The sequence below is a fragment of the Phyllobates terribilis genome, unplaced genomic scaffold (genome assembly GCF_046119375.1).
Source record: "Phyllobates terribilis strain yellow unplaced genomic scaffold, ASM4611937v1 Scaffold_2__4_contigs__length_985480577, whole genome shotgun sequence".
Taxonomy (NCBI): domain Eukaryota; kingdom Metazoa; phylum Chordata; class Amphibia; order Anura; family Dendrobatidae; genus Phyllobates; species Phyllobates terribilis.
In genome coordinates, this window is record NW_027362762.1 from 212047815 (window position 1) to 212069921 (window position 22107).

General features: G+C 48.3%; 1 protein-coding gene across 1 annotated transcript in view; it reads left to right on the top strand.

Annotated features, from left to right (window-relative positions):
- CPB2 (carboxypeptidase B2) overlaps positions 1–22107 on the top strand; it is an 85015-nt gene that overhangs the window by 38768 nt on the left and 24140 nt on the right. The window contains exons 6-7 of the mRNA XM_073663841.1: positions 7812–7913; positions 21825–21929. Coding sequence (XP_073519942.1) covers positions 7812–7913; positions 21825–21929 — 207 coding nt within the window. The remainder of the gene's footprint in view (positions 1–7811; positions 7914–21824; positions 21930–22107) is intronic.

A 22107-nucleotide genomic window follows, 5' to 3' on the forward strand; every position in this document is an offset into this window, starting at 1 on the left:
ATCTGGTACTGCTCCACAATGGCTTGTTGGATGAGATTCCCAGCAGCACCGGAATCCAGATAAGCAGTCGCGAAAAAACGGATGCTGCCACAGAAAACCGATACAGACAGAGTCAGGGATGGAGAGGAAGAATTATTGCCCAGGACGACCTCTCCTTGCGGTCATAGGCACTGGAGTTTCCCTGTCTCTCAGGACAGGAGCGGATTACATGCTCCGAACTGCCACAATAGTAGCATCTTTGCTCAGAGCGGCGGACCTCCTGATGAGTCTTGACCATTGTCACCTGTTCTACCTGCATAGATTCAGGGGTGGATGCCGGGGCAGAGGCTTGTTACGAGACTTTCGAAGGTGGGTGCAAGGCGTAGAGGTCTTTTCTCATGGACCACCTCCTTGGAATGCTCCTGGAACCTGATGTCAATCTGCGTGGCCAAAGACACTAGGTCATCCAGAGAGGTGGGTATGTCACGACCGGCCAGTTCGTCTTTGATCAGCCCAGAAAGACCTTCCCAAAAAGGCAGCCACCAGAGCCTCCTTATTCCAGGCGAGTTCAGACAACAGGGTGCGGAAACGTACAGCGTACTGGCCCACTGTGAGGTTCCCCTGGCGCAGACGGAGGAGAGAGGAGGCAGTTGAGGATGTGCGGCTGGGCTCATCGAAAACCCTCCGGAAGGCTGCAAGGAAAGTCTGGAGATCAGACACCAGAGGGTCCCCCCTTTCCCACAGGGAATTGAGCCACGCCAATGCCTCTTCTGTGAGATGACACATAATGAAGGCCACATTGGCCCGATCAGAAGCAAACAGATGAGCCAGGAGCTCGAAGTGCAGCGTGCACTGATTGACGAATCCCCGACATAGGGTGGGATCACCGCCAAAGCGTGGAGGTGCAGACAGTCCGGGTCCGAAGCCGGGTACCACACCGCCACTGGATTGAGATGCCGTCGGAGCAGTTGCCGCTTGGGTAGAGGCGGACACAGCCGGGGTAGACAGTGCATCCAGGCAGGAGTGCACAGTCCGCAGGAAGGATAGGATTGTATCCTGTTGCGATGTCTGACAGGAGACCTCTTGATATAGGTCCGAGACCAAAGGAGCCTGGGAGCCACCAAATACCATGGCCTGAGCAAACTGTTACGGGTCCGAATGGTGGAACCACTGTGCCGTGGTACAAGGAGGGACCAGAGGGGCATAAATAGGGACCTTACTCTGGACCAACCTTGGCTATATGGCGGCTTAGTCGCCTCCGTGAACAAAGGAAGGACCGGGCAGGTGGACCAGGTGCTACTCCGGGACCGACCTCATGTGAGAGCAGACGACTCCAAAGGGACTGGTGACAGGTGCTGACTGGCACGGCAGATAGGCAGGGTTGGTGGGCAGGCAGATGGGCATGACTGGTAGGCGGGTACGGCTGGTAGGCGGGCACGGCTGATAAACAGGTTGGCGGGCACGGCTGATAGACATGCTGGCGGGTACGGCTGATAGACAGGCTGGCGGGCAAGCGCTAGGAAATAAGGGCTGACAAGCATGTTAAACACAAACTGACAACATTGCTCAGGCACCTCCATTTTGGGGGAGGTGCCTTAAATAGCAGATGTCCTCCGGCCATTGGTCGGGGACATTTTAGGACGGCGCGCGCGGCCCCTTTAAGAGGCAGGGAGATCGCACGCCCTAAGCACAGTGCCCGGGGATCTGCACGCGGTGTGCACACCCCAGGCAGGCACAGCATGAAAGCGGTGGACGCCGGAACAGGGCCACGGCGGTAAGGGGATCGGCGTCCCTGCCGAGCAGGAGGCAGAGATCCCGAAGCTACAAGTATCAATTGCCGCACCCACACCCAACTGGTCCCTGTACAGACAAAAAAGACCCTAGCCGCACAATTCAAAAACACCACCTTGGACCTTGCTCCCTAAAACGCCATCGAGGAGTTTCTCGTACCTCCTGATGAGCCAGAGAGGAGGTTGCAACACACTGTCAACAAGAAGAGAAGGATGCAGGAAGGATACAAAAACCCAGGGTAAGTAAATGAAAACACGTAGGGTAGAGAGGGAAAGCTAAGGAAAGCCAAAAGTAAATGGAACAAGTATAACCTCCCAGAAACCTAAAGAGGTATAAGGAAGAGGAACTGGGTGTTATGCTTGAGTACCAACTCACTCGGGAAAATAGGTAATGTACTAAAAAACTGCAACTGACCTTTCCGGTTACTGTACAGACTAGAGAGCCTGACCCCGCAGTCCCTAGTGGTTCTTGCATGAGCAGAAATAGCCATAATCACAGACTAAAAGATGGCAACTCGGACCTAAATGACCTAAAAGGCCGTCAAGCTGCTTCATGTTCCTCCTAAAGAATCGGAAGGCAGAGCAGAGTGTGAATTACCTACAAGAGGGAAAGTGTGCTGAACAAAGGAAAGATCCAAAAGAGAGTAAAGTAAATAATGAAATACCAAACAAAGATTAAAGAAAGTACTGTTAACAAGTATACTGCCTACTTCTTAAAGATAAACAGAAGATAGGTGTAAAGTATAGCAAAGAAACAGCAAAGCAAAAAATCTTAGATGGAATTTCACAGACTGGCTCCAAACATCAACAGAATGTCAGAACATCCAAATGAATCTATCAACAGCAGGAAATGTCAGCTGGGGGACAGAATATAAAGCCACACCCGAAATGTAATAGACAGACAAATGAAAATACTTGTATTAAGCTAGACAGACTACAGCCAGAATAGCAGAACCCAAACACCCGGAGAAAAGGTGCTCCTCCTGTGGCTCGGTGGAAAGTGAAGCAGACCGCAGAACACAAGCTTAAGAGATTGAATCCAGGAGCAAGACACTGGGAAGGAAAACAAAACAGACTCCTGTAGGAATTTAATTGGTGTTTGCCATGCAAGGTAAACCCTTTAGCTGAAAGGCTGGAACTCCTAAACCCAAGTCCATCTAGAGGTATAGCCAGCAAGGAAATGCAGTGAAGGGTGAAGATATAAAACCCAATCTAGAATTTGATAGGGCTGGCCAAAACGGAAAAATGGAAAACCCCTGGAGAGGAGAAAACCAAGAAGGGGGAACAAGGCCAATTGGAACCATCAGCATTTGGACAGGGAAGAAAATGCAATAGCTCAGCAGACAGGAGAACCGACCATGGAGCAACAGGTCAGTGTATCGAATCCCAAAACCGAGCCATGACAATGTGTTGTACCTTGACATCATGATGCTATGGAAGCCTAGTAATCAGAAGAGGAGACGAATCCTGGTTGAAAAAGGATGCCCTGCCCTGGTCTGGCTACCACTGTGTACTGAAATAGATGCCAGACCAGGGTAGTCCGAATCTTTTTGCTCACATATAATTTTTATAGTCTTCAGCTGATATTATCCTCTACACTATTTGGATACAAGTACACTTACAGTACACTTACAGTTTTTTAGGAAATACCATTTTAAATCCATATTCATTAATATACAGTTGTTTCCCCCTCCCCTTTGGAGCTAAAACAGCTCCCACTTCACTGTAAAGGCTTTCTACAAGATTTTGGACTGTGTCTGTGGGAATTTTTGACCATTCATGTAGAAGAACATTTGTGAGGTCAGATACAGTATTGATTTTGGACGAGAGACCTTGCATCATAATCTCCACTCTTGTTAATCCCAAAGGTGGTCAATGGAGTTTAGTTCAGGGCTCTGTGCGGCAGTCAAATTCTTCCACACCAAACTCACCCAACCACGCCTTTATAGACCTTGATTTGCCCTCTGCGGCACTGTCATTCCAGAATAGAAATGGCTTTCCCCAAATTGTTCTCACTAAATTGGAAACATACCATAGTTCAAATTGCCTTCATATGCTTAAGATTTCTCTTCGCTGGAATCAAGGGGCTTCGGCTAACCTATGAAAACAACCTCATAGCATTATCCCTCCTCCATCAAACTTAAAAGTTGGCAGAATGCAGTCAGGCCGGTTAATGTTCACTTGGTATTCATCAAACCTAGACTTGTTCATCAGACTGCCGGAGAGAGAAACGTGATTTGTCAGTACACAGAACATATTTCCACTGCTCCAGAGTCCTGTGGAGATGTGCTATACACCACTCCATCTGGCACTTGGCATTGTGCTTAGTGATGTGAAGTTTGCATGCAGCTGCATGGCCATAGAAACCTATTCCGCAAAGGTCCCTTTGTACAGATTTTAAAAAAATGTTAACGCCAGAGGAAGCTTGGAGCTCTGCAGTTACTTAGTAAGCAGAGTATTGGCTTTTATTCACTGAGAGCCTCAAGACTTGACTTCCCCACTCTGTAGCTTTATATGGTCTGCCATTTTGTGGTTGAGTTGCTGTGGCTTATAAATATTTCCAGGGTTCAATGTAACTACTCTATGATCGTGGAATATTTAGACGATAAGAAAGTTCACAAACTAACTTGTTGCATCGGTAGCATCTTATTACTGGACCAAGCTCAAATTCAGTGAGCTTTTTAGAACATTTCACAAATGTTAGTAAAGACAGACTGCCTGGCGAGGGGCTGGATTTTATACACATGTGGCAATGGGACTGATTGAAAAACCTGAATTCAATGATTAAGAGGTGTGTCCCAATACTTTTGCCCATATAGTGCATGTCAATAAAGATCTACTTCCATCACATTTCAACACTTTATCTTTTGAAAGTGTTTATAAGGCTTCATTGACATTTGCCAAATGAATTCATAGCACCACAATGACCAATTTCATGCCAAAAAAGGGATGGAATAATCACCTTACAAATTCCATGCTATTCCTGTTCTGACGTTGTGTCCCCCAACAGTCTTTGTACTTCTTGTTCCAAGTGCATGAAGATGTGACTTCCTAAATCATTTGCTGGCTGTAGCTGTGATGTGTTGGCCATTACTGTAGACAATGATTGGATACTCTAGTCACAAGTTCTTACAGGAAGAGCATGAACATGTGGGTTCCAAGTAGCAGTGGGACAAGAGTGGTGCGGAAATTGGTAACGATTTTTACTTACAGTAATTCTAAATCCATTCTAAATCACTGGACATCTCTGTGATTACAGAGACATCCTGTAAAAAGAAACGTACTGTTAGGAGGGCGGTTGCAGACAACTTTATTAAAATGGAACGCAACCGACCCCGGGGTCCGCGATGCAGCCTAGTGGACTGCTGCCGAACACTTTCCGGGTGGAAAGGAAAGCAACCAACTTAAATGTAAAACCCTTCTGTGTTTCTGCACACTGGAACGGGTATAGCAATTCGCACTATCTCCGTTAGCTGCACGAGAGATAGGCAGAGAAAAACTATCTGTAGTCCTCTTACAGCACAGGGACTACAGTGGTGGCGCTAGAATGCGTGTATGACTACGCCAATGGATACACGTGCCTCCAGCCGGCGTGCTACCGGACTGAAGGGTTCAACTTCACGTGGCTGACAGGCGTCAGCCGTGAACAGGACGCCTGAAACCTGCTCGGGGTGATAGGTGACCCCTTTGGCTGAGCCAGACTGCTAGACGAAGCTACCTGCCTCTATGGAGCTAACCTGCCTCTATGGAGCTAACCTGCCTAAGCGACCTGTGCTAATTAAACGAGCGAACTCTGGCATCGGCAGGTCACGGAGTGAACAGCTAGAGAGCACGTGGAACAGAGTTGTCCACACAACAGCATCACTTGCTCAAATGATCAGAGCGCGTCATCATGTTTGTGGGTGGGCCTTTTAACGACTAAGCCCTGCCCACCGACGCGCCATTGGTGACGTTACCCGTGGACCAATCAGGCGGTGCCAGGTCACCGGGTCAGGTGGGTGCCAACCCACCAATCATGATAAGCCAGGTCACGGACATGCTCAGTACAGCAAATCCTGGACTTAGATTCTACAATCCCTGTCCCCCTCTGCAACCCAGGCTTAACATTGCTAGGCACAACAAACCTGGTAGAGAAACAGTGCTTGCAGACCAGCTAGGCAGTGAAGCTGATGGCGATGCTGAGCAGCATCATCCCTGGCTGGACTGAAATGGGAGACCACAGAAGGTCTTGGACCCATTTCAAATCCAGCACCTGACCGACACCTAACATGTACCCATGCCTATATACAGTTGAAACTAGAGGTTTACATACAATATATAAAAAGACGCATATGTATGTTTTTCTCAATATCTGACATGAAATCAGAATAAACCTTTCCCATTTTAGGACAATTAAGATTACCATAATTTTTAATATTTGCCAAATGCCAGAATAATAAGAGAGAGAGAATGTTTTAAGGCATTTTCATTACTTACGGTAAACTCAAAAGTTTACATACACTAAGATTACTATGCATTTAAACAATGCTGGACTGCCCATATGATGATGTCATGTGTTTGGCAACATCTGAGTTAATTAGAGACACACCTGTGGATGTATTTTAATGCACACCTGAAACACACTGCTTCTTTGTGTAGCATCATGGGAAAGTCTAAAAAAATGAGCCAAGACATCAGGAAGAGAATTGTGGACTTGCACAAGTCTGGCTCATCCGTGGGTACAATTTCAAGATATCTGAAGGTGCCTCGTTCATCTGTACAAACAATTATACACAAGTACAAACAAGATGGGAATCATAGCCATCGTACCCATTCAGGAAGGAGACGGGTTCTGTGTCCCAGAGATGAACGTGCTTTTGTCCGACATGTGTATATCAACCCAAGGACAAAAGCAAAAGACCTTGTGAAGATGATGATGGAAGCTGGTAAGATTGTGTCAATATCCACAGTGAAACGAGCACTGTATCAACATGGGCTGAAAGGCCACTCTGCCATGAAGAAGCCATTATTCCAAAAGAAACATAAAAAATCCAAATTAATGTTTGCAAATGCACACAGGAACAAAGACCTTAATTTTTGGAGACATCTCCTGTGGTCTGATGAAACTAAAATTGAACTTTTTGGGCATAATAACCATCGTTATGTTTGGAGGAAAAAGAGAGAAGCTTGGAAGCCTAAGAACACCATCCCAACTGTGAAACACGGGGGTGGCAGCATCATGTTGTGGGGTTGTTTAGCTGCAGGCGGGACTGGTTCACAAAATAGATGGCATCATGAGAAAAGAAGATTATGTGGCAATACTGAAGCAACATCTGAAGACATAAGCCAGGAAGTTAAAGCTTGGGTGGAAATGGGTCTTCCAAATGGACAATGACCCAAAGCATACTGCCAAAATGGTAACAAAGTGGCTTAAGGATAACAAAGTCAATGTTTTGGAGTGGCCATCACAAAGCCCTGATCTCAATCCTATTGAAAATTTATGGGCAAAGCTGAAAAGGCAGGTGCGAGCAAGGCGACCTACAAACCTGGATCAGTTACACCAGTTTTGTCAGGAGGAATGGGCCCAAATTCCGACCAACTATTGTGAGAAGCTTTGGGAAGGATATCCCAAATGTTTGACCAAAGTCATTCAGTTTAAGGGCAATGGTACCAAACACTAATGAAATGTATGTAAAGTTTTGACTTTGCAGTTAGTAATAAAAATGCCTTAAAACATTCTCTATCTCTCATTATTCTGGCATTTGGCAAATATTAAAAATTATGGTAATCCTAATTGACCAAAAACGGGAAAGGTTAATTCTGATTTCTTGTCAGATATTGAGAAAACATGCATATGTTTTTTTTTATATAGTGTATGTAAACTTCTGGTTTCAACTGTACCATGATGTTTGGAACATCAGCATTCCAGATGATGGTCGACAACTATTATAGTTGTAAAGTTTTTGAATATGGCATTGAAATATTGATTAAGATACTAGAAATATGGAATACTTACAGCTATATTTGTTCAACAAGTTAATTTTCCTTCTGTATTTCTACTAGATATACCATTGGATGGAACAAATGGTTGTGTCACATCCTGATATGCTGGAAAAAATTAACATAGGAAAGTCTTTTGAAAATCGTCCACTTTACGTTCTGAAGGTATAGTTATAATACGTGAAAAACCTTACAGTTGGGCTTTATACAATAAAAGTAGTTTAGTTTGTGGTTCTGGCGCAGCGAGAAACTGCACATATATTGTAATTTGACAACTACTGTAGACAGAGGGGTATCTTCTTTGTCAAGTCTTGGCTAAACTAGTAACTTAGTGTGTAGTTTTTGATAATTGACGGAATAACCAGTTCATCGAGATCCAATGAGTAAGTAAATAAAAGCTGTAACTTATAGGGAATCTGTCAGGAGGTTTTTGCAATGTAATCTGAAGACTGCATGCGATAGGGGTTAAATACAGATTTCAGCAATGCCTATTTTATCAAGCTCTGTGGTTTTGTTTGCTTACAGTGATTGTTTTAGCACTAGTAGCTTATCATTGCTGTGACTAGTTGGTCTGTGTGAGCCCTGGTCCGACACACCGCCTCCTGTTATAGGCACCACACTGTCTATGGGCATTGTATATACTGAGTCTGGTGTGGGCGGGGTTAGCTTTCTCAGCTCTGCTTCACTGCTAAATTTAAAAGCTCTGATTGTGTCAGAACTGCTGTACCCTGTAAACTAAGTGATACATGGTTGGATTCAGCTTCTCTTTGTCTACATCAGGCTGCTCTCAGATGAGATAGCAAAAACCTGCTGACAAATTCCCTTTAATATTTGGCTAGATGTATCAATACCCATGTATACCCATTTAACATGGTAGGCAAGCTCCCAATTTTTGATTATACAGTGTGCCACCAGTGATCTACAGTAACTGATCATCAAGCAGGTAGTGTCAAGTACAAATCTTCTTCATATATATTTGACATAAGAGGTAATTTTATATCAGCATAAGAAATACAATTTCACGTACAAAAACTTAAATTAGGATAGGAAATAATAATGATCCATTAAAAACTATTAAAGGGAATCTGTCAGCAGGTTTTTGCTACCTCATCTGAGAGCAGCATGATGTAGACAAAGAGACCCTCAATCCAGAAATGTATCATTTTACTGGGTGCAGCAGTTCTGACACAATCACACAAAATTTTTAGATTTAGCAATGCAGCAGAGCTGAGAAGGCTAACCCCACCCACAGGCTCTCTGTGTACATTGTTTATAGACAGTGAGCTGCTTATCACAGGAGGGGTGGAGTCAGACTAGCATGCACATGCTGCTGTAGCTGATGTAGTCCAGACAATGATAATCACAAGGTGATAAAACCTTCAGAATACGTAAACAACACCCCATAGCCTAACAGGTGACACATCTTTGAAATCTATGTTTTAACCCCTACCTCATGCTGTCCTCAGATAACATAGCAAAAACCTGCTGACAGATTCGCTTTAATAACCTGTGTAGGACACTCTGTTTTCAAAGTCACCAGATTAGAAAGACAGGACAAGGAACTAGTGTGATGTTACTCCTTAAAGGAACCTGTCATGTCCCGAAACGCTGTAAACCTACAGTTATAGGGTTAATCTACAAGTTAATCAAGTTACAAAGCTGTCAGATCGCCTTACTGAATGCACGGCTAACAGGAGAAAATGAACGGATTTCCTCCCAGGAGCAGCTGGCTTTTAATCATAGTACCTGGGCAGTCACCGCTCAGTACACTGTGAGTGGCGGCTGTAAACACATCCTGGCACTTTGATTGACACCTTGTGCTACAGCCCATCTGTGAAGAGCGAGCTGTCAATCAAAGTGTCAGGGAGTTCTTACAACCGCAGCTCACAATACTGTGAGCGATGACTGTAGCGGATCTGTGCATGCCTCTATGACTGAAAGACAGCGCGCGCTGCTTCCCGGCCACTGTGCTTAGGGCGCGCGCGCGCTCCCCCTCTCTTAAAGGGGCCGCGCGCGCCGTCCTAAGGAGTCCCCGGCCAATGGCCGGAGGACCTCACCATATATAAGGCACCTCCTCCAAAATGGAGGTGCCCGAGCAATGTTGTTGCAAAGCCTTCACTCTGCTTCAGCCCTCAGGTCCCGTTACCAGTTACCTGCCAGTCACCTGCCAGATTCCTGCTTGTTACCTGCCAGTCACCTGCCAGTCACCTGCCAGATTCCTGCTTGAAACCTGTCTGATATCCGCTTACCTGCTTGCAAGCCTGCGGTCCGACGGTCTGCCTTCCGACACCTGTCAGTCTGTCTATGGACCAGCCTGCCCGCTCACCTGGGAGCGCTCACCTGCTACCTGCCTGCTAGCCTACCTGGAGGCTCTGCCGTCACTTGCCATGACCACCTGCCTGTCCAGAGACTCTTACCCGCTCACCTGGGAGCGCTCACCTGCTACCTGCCTGCTTGCCTACCTGGAGGCTCTGCCGTCACTTGCCGTGACCACCTGCCTGTCCAGAGACTCTTGCCCGCTCACCTGGGAGCGCTCACCTGCTACCTGCCTGCTAACCTACCTGGAGGCTCTGCCGTTACTTGCCGTGACCACCTGCCCGTCCAGAGACTCTTGCCCGCTCACCTGGGAGCGCTCACCTGCTACCTGCCTGCTAGCCTACCTGGAGGCTCTGCCGTCACTTGCCGTGACCATCTGCCCTTCCAGAGACTCTTGCCCGCTCACCTGGGAGCGTCCACCTGCTACCTGTCAGCTAGTCTACCCAGAGACTGTCCCTGTTACTTGCCGTGACTACCTGCCCTTCTACCCAGAGACTGTCCCTGTCACTTGCCGTGACTACCTGCCCTTCTACCCAGAGACTGTCCCTGTTACTTGCCGTGACTACCTGCCCATCTACCCAGAGACTGTCCCTGTCACTTGCCGTGACTACCTGCCCGTCTTCCCTGGGAGCCACCGGCTTCCTTACAAGGACCGCCCCCTTGTATAGTTGCTCAGAGGTTCCGCCTCCCAGACTCGTTACAGTTTGCTCTGGCCATGGAACCCGGTGGCACCCAAGCTCCCTCGCTCTCGGACCTATGTCATGAACTGTCCCGGCAGAGGTCCCAACAGGAGTCCATCCTGAGTCACCTGCGGAATGTCAATTCTCGCCTGGACACCCTGACTAGTGTTGAGCCACCCCCGTAGTGTTCGGGTTCGGTTCGGTTCGTCGAACACCGGGATGTTCGAGGAACTGTTCGTCGAACACCTTAGAACACCGTCGAACACCGTTAAAACCAATGGCAGGCAAACAAAAACACATAGAAACACATAGAAAACACCTTCAAAGGTGTCCAAAAGCTGACAAATTGCTCAGAAGACGCTTTCTTTAAAAAAGCCGGCCGGCAATTCAGCAGCGGCATACACCGGTACCCGACAATTTAGACAAGAAGGAATAGAGCCTCACACATAGATTAGATAGATAGAAACATGTCAGTCACATATATATGAAGTACAGTGACAGTGTTGCTTACTGTACTTGTCATTTAGTGTAAAGGATTTATTAAAAAATATAATAGTGTTTTCATGCACTGTCTCTTTAAAAAAGCCGGCCGGCAATTCAGCATCTGTACCCGACAATTTATAACAGACAGAATAGAGCTTCACACATAGATTAGATAGATAGAAACATGTCAGTCACATATATATGAAGTACAGTGACAATGTTGCTTACTGTACTTGTCATTTAGTGTAAAGGATTTATTAAAAAAAATAATAGTGTTTTCATGCACCGTCTCTTTAAAAAAGCCGGCCGGCAATTCAGCATCTGTACCCGACAATTTATAACAGACAGAATAGAGCTTCACACATAGATTAGATAGATAGAAACATGTCAGTCACATATATATGAAGTACAGTGATAGTGTTGGTTACTGTACTTGTCATTTAGTATTAAAATAAAGGATTTATTATTAAAAAAAATTGGCGTGGGGTTCCCCTTAATTTTAGTCTCTAGCGGAGGTTAAGCAGACAGCTGGGGCAGATGTTTGAAGCCTGGGAAGGGGGTAATACCCACTGAGCTTCCCAGGCTACTAATATCAGCCCCCAGCTGAATACATAGCCTTTACTAGCTATTAAAATGGGGGACCGCCCCAAAAAAATGACGTGGGGTCCCCCCTAATTTAATAGCTAGCAAAGGCTAGGCAGACAGCTGGGGGCTGATATTAATAGCCCAGGAAGGGAGCCATGAATATTGGCCCCCTCCCAGGCTAGAAACACCAGCCGTCAGCTGCCCCAGAAATGGCGCATTCATAGGATGCGCCAATTCTGGCACTTAGCCTCGCTCTTCCACGCTGCCCTGTAGCGGTGGCAGGGGGTAATAGGGCTGGGGTTGATGTCAGCTTATAATGCCAGCTGACATCAAGCCCAGGTTAGTAATGGAGAGGCGTCTATAAGACACCCCCATTACTAACCCCATAGTCAAAGTTAAAAGAAAACACAAACACCCAGAATAAAGTCCTTTAATTGAAATAAAGACACAATCCTTTATTGTTCTAAATTAAACCATACTTACCATCACGCCCATTCCAGCTGAAGCCAACGATCTCCTGCAATAAAAGAAAAATAATAAAGCAACATCATCCTTACCTTTCCATGGTTCCCACGACAGCTTCAGCTCTGCTACATCGAGATGACAGGCTGGACCGCAGCAGAACGCTGCCATCCAGCCTGTCATCCCGCAGACACTGAGAAGCGCAGGCATGCTTGCGCTCTGCAGTGTCTGGCTGTGACGGCATAAAGATGAGACGAGTTCATGTCCAATGAACTCGGCTCACCTCATGCACGTCACTGACAGCGTGGGAAAATTCTCACGCTGAAGCGCTGAGTGCAGGAGAATTCTCCCACGCTGTCAGTGACGTGCATAAGGTGAGCTCATGTCCAATGAACTCAGCTCACCTCCTGCACGTCACTGACAGCGTGGGAGAATTCTCCTGCACTCAGCGCTTCAGCGTGAGAATTCTCCCATGCTGAAGCGCTGAGTGCAAGAGAATTTTCCCACGCTGTCAGTGACGTGCATGAGGTGAGCCGAGTTCATTGGACATTAACTCGGCTCATCTGGATGCCCTCACAGAGAGACACTGTGGAGCGCAAGCAAGCCTGCGCTTCTCAGTGTCTGCGGGATGACAGGCTGGATGGCAGCGTTCTGCTGCGGTCCAGCCTGTCATCTCGATGTAGCAGAGCTGAAGCTGTCATGGGAACCATGGAAAGGTAAGGATGATGTTGCTTTATTATTTTTCTTTTATTTCAGGAGATCGTTGGCTTCAGCTGGAATGGGCGTGACGGTAAGTATGGTTTAATTTAGAACAATAAAGAATTGTGTGTTTATTTCAATTAAAGGACTTTTTTCTGGGTGTTGTGTTTTTTTTAAATACTTTACTAGAAATTCATGGTGGTCATGTCTAATATTGGCGTGACCCCATGAATTTTGGGCTTAGGGCCAGCTGATAATGCCAAGCTGGCCCTAACCCCTTTATTACCCAGTGAGCCACCGCATCAGGGCCCTGGATGAGTTGGGTACAGCGCCAGAAGATGGCGCTTCTAAGAACGCACCATTTTCCGGGGTGGCTGCGGACTGCAATTTGCAGCGGGGGTGGCCCAGAAAGCTTGGGCCTCCCTGCGCTGCGGATTCCAGCCCCCAGCTGCATAGTTGTACCTGGCTGGACACAAAAACAGGGCGAAGCCCCACGTCAATTTTCTTTAAATTATTTCATGAAATAATTAAGAAAAATAGGGCTTCCCTATATTGTTGTGTCCGGCCAGGTACAAATAGGCAGCTGGTGGTTGGGGGCAGCCCGTTCCTGCCTGCTGCACCTGACTGGACACAAATATAGGGCGAAGCCCCACGTCAATTTTTTTTAAATTATTTCATGAATTTCCTGAAATAATTAAAAAAAATTTAAGTGGGGCTTCGCACTATATTTGTGTCCAGCCAGGTACAACAGGCAGGAACGGGCTGCCCCCAACCACCAGCTGACTATTTGTACCTGGCCGGACACAACAATATAGGGAAGGCCTTTTTTTCTTAATTATTTCATGAATTTCATGAAATAATTTAAAAAAAAATACGTGGGGCTTCGCCCTATTTTTGTGTCCAGCCAGGTACAACTAGGCAGCTGGGGGCTGGAATCTGCAGCGCAGGGAGGCCCAAGCTTTCTGGGCCCCCCCCCGCTGCAAATTGCAGTCCGCAGCCACCCCGGAAAATGGCGCGTTCATAGAAGCGCCATCTTCTGGCGCTGTACCCAACTCATCCAGGGCCCTGGTGCGGTGGCTCACTGGGTAATAAAGGGGTTAGGGCCAACTTGGTATTATCAGCTGGCCCCAAGCCCAAAATTCATGGGGTCACGCCAGTATTAGACATGACCGCCATGAATTTCTAGTAAAGTATTTAAAAAAAACACAACACCCAGAATAAAGTCCTTTAATTGAAATAAACACACAATTCTTTATTGTTCTAAATTAAACTATACTTACCATCACGCCCATTCCAGCTGAAGCCAACGATCTCCTGCAATAAAAGAAAAATAATAAACCAACCTCATCCTTACCTTTCCATGGTTCCCACGACAGCTTCAGCTCTGCTACATCGAGATGACAGGCTGGACCGCAGCAGAACGCTGCCATCCAGCTTGCCATGCCGCAGACACTGAGAAGAGCAGGCATGCTTGCGCTCCTCAGTGTCTCGCTGTGACGGCATCCAGATGAGCCGAGGTCATGTCCAATGAACTCGGCTCACCTCATGCACGTCACTGACAGCGTGGGAAAATTCTCACGCTGAAGTGCTGAGTGCAGGAGAATTCTCCCACGCTGTAAGTGACGTGCATGAGGTGAGCTGAGTTCATTGGACATGACCTCGGCTCATCTTTATGCCGTCACAGAGAGACAATGTGGAGCGCAAGCAAGCCTGCTCTTCTCAGTGTCTGCGGGATGACAGGCTGGATGGCAGCGTTCTGCTGCGGTCCAGCCTGTCATCTCGATGTAGCAGAGCTGAAGCTGTCGTGGGAACCATGGAAAGGTAAGGATGAGGTTGCTTTATTATTTTATTTTTATTACAGGAGATCGTTGGCTTCAGCTGGAATGGGCGTGATGGTAAGTATGGTTTAATTTAGAACAATAAAGAATTGTGTCTTTATTTCAATTAAAGGACTTTATTCTGGGTGTTTGTGTTTTTTTTTACTTTGACTATGGGGTTAGTAATGGGGGTGTCTTATAGACGCCTCTCCATTACTAACCTGGGCTTGATGTCAGCTGGCATTATAAGCTGACATCAACCCCAGCCCTATTACCCCCTGCCACCGCACCAGGGCAGCGTGGAAGAGCGAGGCTAAGTGCCAGAATTGGCGCATCCTATGAATGCGCCATTTCTGGGGCGGCTGACGGCTGGTGTTTCTAGCCTGGGAGGGGGCCAATATTCATGGCTCCCTTCCTGGGCTATTAATATCAGCCCCCAGCTGTCTGCCTAGCCTTTGCTAGCTATTAAATTAGGGGGGACCCCACGTCATTTTTTTTGGGGGGTCCCCCATTTTAATAGCTAGTAAAGGCTATGTATTCAGCTGGGGGCTGATATTAGTAGCCTGGGAAGCTCCGTGGGTATTACCCCCTTCCCAGGCTTCAAACATCTGCCCCAGCTGTCTGCTTAACCTCCGCTAGAGCCTAAAATTAAGGGGAACCCCACGCCAATTTTTTTAATAATAAATCCTTTATTTTAATACTAAATGACAAGTACAGTAACCAACACTATCACTGTACTTCATATATATGTGACTGACATGTTTCTATCTATCTAATCTATGTGTGAAGCTCTATTCTGTCTGTTATAAATTGTCGGGTACCGCTGCTGAATTGCCGGCCGGCTTTCTTAAAGAGACGGTGCATGAAAACACTATTATTTTTTTTAATAAATCCTTTACACTAAATGACAAGTACAGTAAGCAACACTGTCACTGTACTTCATATATATGTGACTGACATGTTTCTATCTATCTAATCTATGTGTGATTCTCTATTCCTTCTATTCTAAATTGTCGGGTACAGATGCTGAATTGCCGGCCGGCTTTTTTAAAGAGACAGTGCATGAAAACACTATTATTTTTTTTGATAAATCCTTTACACTAAATGACAAGTACAGTAATCAACACTGTCACTGTACTTCATATATAAGTGACTGACATGTTTATATCTATCTAATCTATGTGTGAAGCTCTATTCTTTCGGTTCTAAATTGTCAGGTACCGGTGTATGCCGCTGCTGAATTGCCGGCTTTTCGTGTTTCACTGTGAGCACAGTTCCCATCGATTTGGGCAATCACAGTAATGCCACAACCACCATGGCTGTGGCATTACAGTGAGTGGCAGACAATCCCTGCATGATTGGTGCTCTAAATAGCGCCAGACATGCAGGACACGCTTTTGGTGCACGAACAGTTATCGAACATAACCTCGAACAGCCGAATTTTTTGCAAATCGTTCGGGTTCGTCGAACAACTCGAACACCGCCCAAAACAGCTCGAATTTGAGATTGGCGAACAGTTCTAGTCGAACACCGCTCATCTCTAACCCTGACTGCTCCACCAGTAACCACCGCTAGTGTCATGACTCGCAACCCGGCAGCGCCGCTGCCCACCAATACCATGGTATCCTGCCCCGGACCCCGGCTTTCTGCACCTCCTCGCTTCGGAGGCGATCCCGCTCAAGCCCGGGGCTTTATAAACCAGTGCACCCTGCACTTTGAACTCCTGTCCCACCAGTTTATCTCCGACCGGGCCAAAATAGCCTTCATTATGTCCCATCTCATGGGGGAGGCACTGGCTTGGCTAAATCCTCTATGGGAGAGAGGAGACCCCCTAGTGTCTGACCTGCCAGCCTTTCTCACGGCTTTCCGGAAAGTCTTCGACGAACCCGGACGGAAGACCTCATCCGCATCATCTCTGCTACGCCTCCATCAAGGAAATCTCACCGTGAGCCAATATGCCATACGGTTCCGTACCCTTGCTTCGGAGCTGGCCTGGGATAACGACGCCCTGGTGTCTGTCTTTTGGGAGGGTCTGTCCGGCCGTATTAAAGATGAACTCGCCGGTCGGGACATTCCTACCACTCTCGACGACTTAATAACACTTGCCACCCGGATTGACATCCGGTTCCAGAAGCGCGCCAAAGAGGTCACCCGTGAGAGGAGGTTTCCACGTCTAGCCCCTACCTTCCAGAAACCTGTCACTTCTCCCGTTACTACCCAGGCGCACTCACCTGAGCCTATGCAGGTCGACCAGACCAAGATGGTCAAAACCCGTCAAGAGTTACGCCGTGCCGAGGGGAGCTGCTTCTACTGTGGCAGTAAGGAGCACCGGATCCGTTCCTGTCCGGAGAGGTCGAGAAACGCCTGTGTCTAGGATCGCTCAGAGAGGTCGTCCTAGACAAGAGTAAACCCTCTCCATCTCTGTTCCTGTCGGTCTCTATCATCTGCGGGGAGAACCGTTATTTTGAACTAGCCCAACTTGACTCTGGAGCTGCCGGAAATCTCATTTCTCAGTCTCTGGTAGAGAAATACCGCATTCCCACCAAACCTCTAGCTGTACCCTTATCTGTCGCTGCTGTGGATGGGGGCCTCTTACCACATCCCATCCAACTCATCACCGAATCCATAACCCTGCAGGTGGGAATGCTGCACTCTGAGAGCATCTTCTTTCATGTTCTGCCTGGACTCTCTCACGCCCTCTTACTAGGCCTACCTTGGCTTCAGAGACATGCACCCGTGCTTGATTGGCAGACCGGAGAAGTCCTTCGCTGGTGACAGGACTGCCATAAGACTTGTTTAGTTCCCGTCCATCCTGTCCGTCCTTCTCCTACTCCAGCCAATCTACCTGGTCTCCCGGCTCCTTATTGGTCGTATGCGGACGTCTTTAATAAAAAGGAGGCAGAGACATTACCCCCTCATAGACCATACGACTGCCCAATCGACCTGATGCCCGGCGCTACTCCTCCCCGTGGGCGCATTTACCCTTTGTCCGCTGCTGAGACCCGATCCATGTCAGAATATATTGAGGAGAATCTGGCCCGGGGATTCATCCGGAAATCTACTTCCCCGGCGGGAGCAGGCTTCTTCTTCGTCAAAAAGAAGGACGGCTCACTCCGTCCCTGTATAGACTATAGAGGCCTTAACCAGATCACGGTGAAGAATAAATACCCCCTTCCGCTCATTCCGGAATTATTTGACCGTCTGAGGGGGGCTAGAATCTTCACCAAGCTGGACCTCCGTGGGGCGTATAACCTGGTCCGTATCCGTCAGGCGGATGAATGGAAGACGGCATTCAACACCCGGCACGGCCACTATGAATACCTGGTAATGCCCTTCGGTCTCTGTAATGCTCCCGCCGTCTTTCAAGAGTTGGTCAACGACATCTTCCGGGACCTTCTCTACTCCTGCGTAGTGGTGTACCTGGACGACATCTTGGTCTTCTCTCCGGATCTCCCCACACACCGGAGGGATGTTCGTCAGGTTCTGCTCAGGCTCAGGCAGAACCACCTCTACGCTAAATATGAGAAGTGCCTCTTTGAGCAGACCTCGCTTCCGTTTTTGGGCTACATAATTTCTCAGACCGGCCTACGAATGGATCCTGAGAAACTGTCTGCCATCGAGAAGTGGCCTCGACCAGAGGGGTTGAAGGCTATTCAGCGGTTCCTGGGCTTCGCCAACTACTACCGCCTCTTCATACCGCACTTCTCTTCCCGGACTGCCCCAATCTCTGCGCTCACCCGTAAGGGCACTAATCCCAGAGAATGGCCGCCCGAAGCAGAGGAAGCCTTTCTTTCCTTAAAACAGGCTTTCTCTTCCACCCCGGTGCTGCATCGCCCGGACGGCAACAAGCAATTCTTCCTGGAAGTTGACGCCTCCTCCTCTGGAGCCAGAGCGGTACTTACCCAAAAATCGTCTTCCGGGAGAATGGTAACTTGCGGCTTCTTCTCCAAACTCTTCTCCTCTTCCAAGCGCAACTATTCTATAGGAGACCGAGAGTTATTGGCCATTAAGCTGGCATTGGACGAGTGGCGTTACCTGCTCGAGAGGGCTCTTCACCCGGTAATAATTTACACGGACCACAAGAACTTGGCTTACCTCCAGAGTGCCCAGAGACTTAACCCGCGCCAAGCCCGGTGGTCCTTGTTTTTTGCTCGCTTTGATTTTGTTCTTCATTTTCGCCCGGCTGACAAAAACATCAAAGCTGACGCCTTGTCCCGATCCTTCCTGGTGTCTGATCTTGAGGAGGAACCTAAACACATCATCGATCCCGCCAGAGTAATGCAGGTGGCCCCCGTGAGTCTAAATCGTCTCCCTCCCGGTAAGACGTTCGTAACGGTACCTGATCGGGAGAAGATCCTACACTGGGGTCACTCGTGTAAGCTAGCTGGCCACGCCGGTCAGAAAAAGACCCTCCAGCTTATCACCCGGCACTACTGGTGGCCTACCCTGCACAAGGACGTAATAGACTTTGTTTCTGCCTGTGTGTCCTGCGCCCGCAACAAGGTTCCGAGACACCTGCCAGCCGGTCGCCTCCTTCCTCTTCCAGTACCTGCTGCCCCCTGGCAGCATATAGCTATGGACTTCATAACAGATCTCCCTGTCTCTGCCGGTTGTACGGTCATTTGGGTGGTCGCTGACCGCTTTTGCAAAATGGCTCATTTCATTCCCCTGCCAGGCCTCCCGTCTGCACCCGAGCTGGCTAAAGACTTTATCCGCCACATCTTCCGTCTCCATGGCCTGCCCCTCCACATCGTGTCGGATCATGGGGTTCAGTTCACCTCACGCTTCTGGAGAGCCACATGTAAGCTGCTAGACGTCACCCTGGACTTCTCCTCCGCATACCACCCACAGTCCAATGGTCAAGTGGAGCGGATCAATCAGATCCTGACCAGTTACCTCCGGCACTTCGTTAATGCCCACCATTCAGACTGGGTGGATCTCCTGCCATGGGCCGAATTCTCTTACAATAATCACGAGAGCGAATCTTCCTCCAAATCCCCGTTTTTTGTAGTCTTCGGTCAGCATCCTCGGATCCCATTTCCCGTCTCCACCTCAGTGGACAATCCGGCTGCGGAATCTCTCATTAGCGAATTCTCCTCCATTTGGGAGAGTACCCGATCCGCACTCCTTCAGTCGTCCGAGCGGATGAAAAAACACGCTGACAAAAAAAGCCTGGATCCTCCACAATTCCGTCCTGGAGATATAGTCTGGCTCTCGTCCAAGTATGTCCGGCTCAAGGTTCCTTCCTACAAGTTAGGGCCTCGGTTCATCGGCCCACTGGAGGTTATCAAACAGATCAACCCGGTGGCCTATAAATTGAAACTCCCGGCCAACTTGCGGATCCCTAACTCCTTCCATGTATCTCTCCTCAAACCCGTGGTACTTAACTCTTTTTCCAAGTCTACAGGTACACCTCCTGCTCCGGTTTCCGCTGAAAACGAGTTTGAGGTAGAGAACATTCTGGCCACCAAAAGGGTAAGAGGAAAGACCTTTTTTCTAGTAGATTGGAAGGGGTTTGGTCCTGAGGAGAGAACTTGGGAGCCCCGGGAGAACATCCATGCCCCTCTCATCCTTGATAAATTTCTGTCTGGCCTAAAAAAGGGGGGGCCTAAAGGGGGGGGTACTGTAGCATCGGCGTCCCTGCCTCCTGCTAGGCAGGAATGCTGTTCCCCTCACCTCTCCGCTCCGTGCCCGGCGTCCTCCTCCCGCTCTGCTGGCAGCGCGCGCTGCTTCCCGGCCACTGTGCTTAGGGCGCGCGCGCGCGCGCTCCCCCTCTCTTAAAGGGGCCGCGCGCGCCGTCCTAAGGAGTCTCCGGCCAATGGCCGGAGGACCTCACCATATATAAGGCACCTCCTCCAAAATGGAGGTGCCCGAGCAATGTTGTTGCAAAGCCTTCACTCTGCTTCAGCCCTCAGGTCCCGTTACCAGTTACCTGCCAGTCACCTGCCAGATTCCTGCTTGAAACCTGCCTGATATCCGCTTACCTGCTTGCAAGCCTGCGGTCCGACGGTCTGCCTTCCGACACCTGTCAGTCTGTCTATGGACCAGCCTGCCCGCTCACCTGGGAGCGCTCACCTGCTACCTGCCTGCTAGCCTACCTGGAGGCTCTGCCGTCACTTGCCGTGACCACCTGCCTGTCCAGAGACTCTTACCCGCTCACCTGGGAGCACTCACCTGCTATCTGCCTGCTTGCCTACCTGGAGGCTCTGCCGTCACTTGCCGTGACCACCTGCCTGTCCAGAGACTCTTGCCCGCTCACCTGGGAGCGCTCACCTGCTACCTGCCTGCTAGCCTACCTGGAGGCTCTGCCGTCACTTGCCGTGACCACCTGCCCGTCCAGAGACTCTTGCCCGCTCACCTGGGAGCGCTCACCTGCTACCTGCCTGCTAGCCTACCTGGAGGCTCTGCCGTCACTTGCCGTGACCACCTGCCCGTCCAGAGACTCTTGCCCGCTCACCTGGGAGCGTCCACCTGCTACCTGTCTGCTAGTCTACTCAGAGACTGTCCCTGTTACTTGCCGTGACTACCTGCCCTTCTACCCAGAGACTGTCCCTGTCACTTGCCGTGACTACCTGCCCTTCTACCCAGAGACTGTCCCTGTTACTTGCCGTGACTACCTGCCCTTCTACCCAGAGACTGTCCCTGTCACTTGCCGTGACTACCTGCCCGTCTTCCCTGGGAGCCACCCGCTTCCTTACAAGGACCGCCCCCTTGTATAGTTGCTCAGAGGTTCCGCCTCCCAGACCCGTTACACAGTGGCTCCCATGAGGAATAAAATTCATTTTGTTCCGGTAGCCGCTCTTTTAGTAAGGAAGTCAAACAGCATTGTAATGATATTATCCTGCAGACTAACCCTATATTTGTAGGTTAATAGTATTTGGAGACATTACAGGTTCCCTATAAAAAATAAGAACTATGTGTTCACTTTATAGATAGATAGATAGATAGATAGATAGATAGATAGATAGATAGATAGATAGATAGATAGATAGATAGATAGACAGATAATCTTTTCACCACTGATTGTTTATTAGATGACGGGGAAACAGAAAACAGCAACAAATGCAATATGGATTGACTGCGGTATACACGCCAGGGAGTGGGTTTCTCCAGCCTTCTGCTTGTGGTTTGTTGGACATGTGAGTATCAGTTATAACCTGCTAACATGTCTTATACATAATATGGTCAGAAACAGCTTATTGCTAAAAGTCAACTTTCCAGGAGTATTCTTTCTGTAAAATTGCAATGTGTATTTCACCCACTAAAATGTGTATTTCACCCACTACAATGTAAATCTGCAGCAAAACTTTTGTTAAA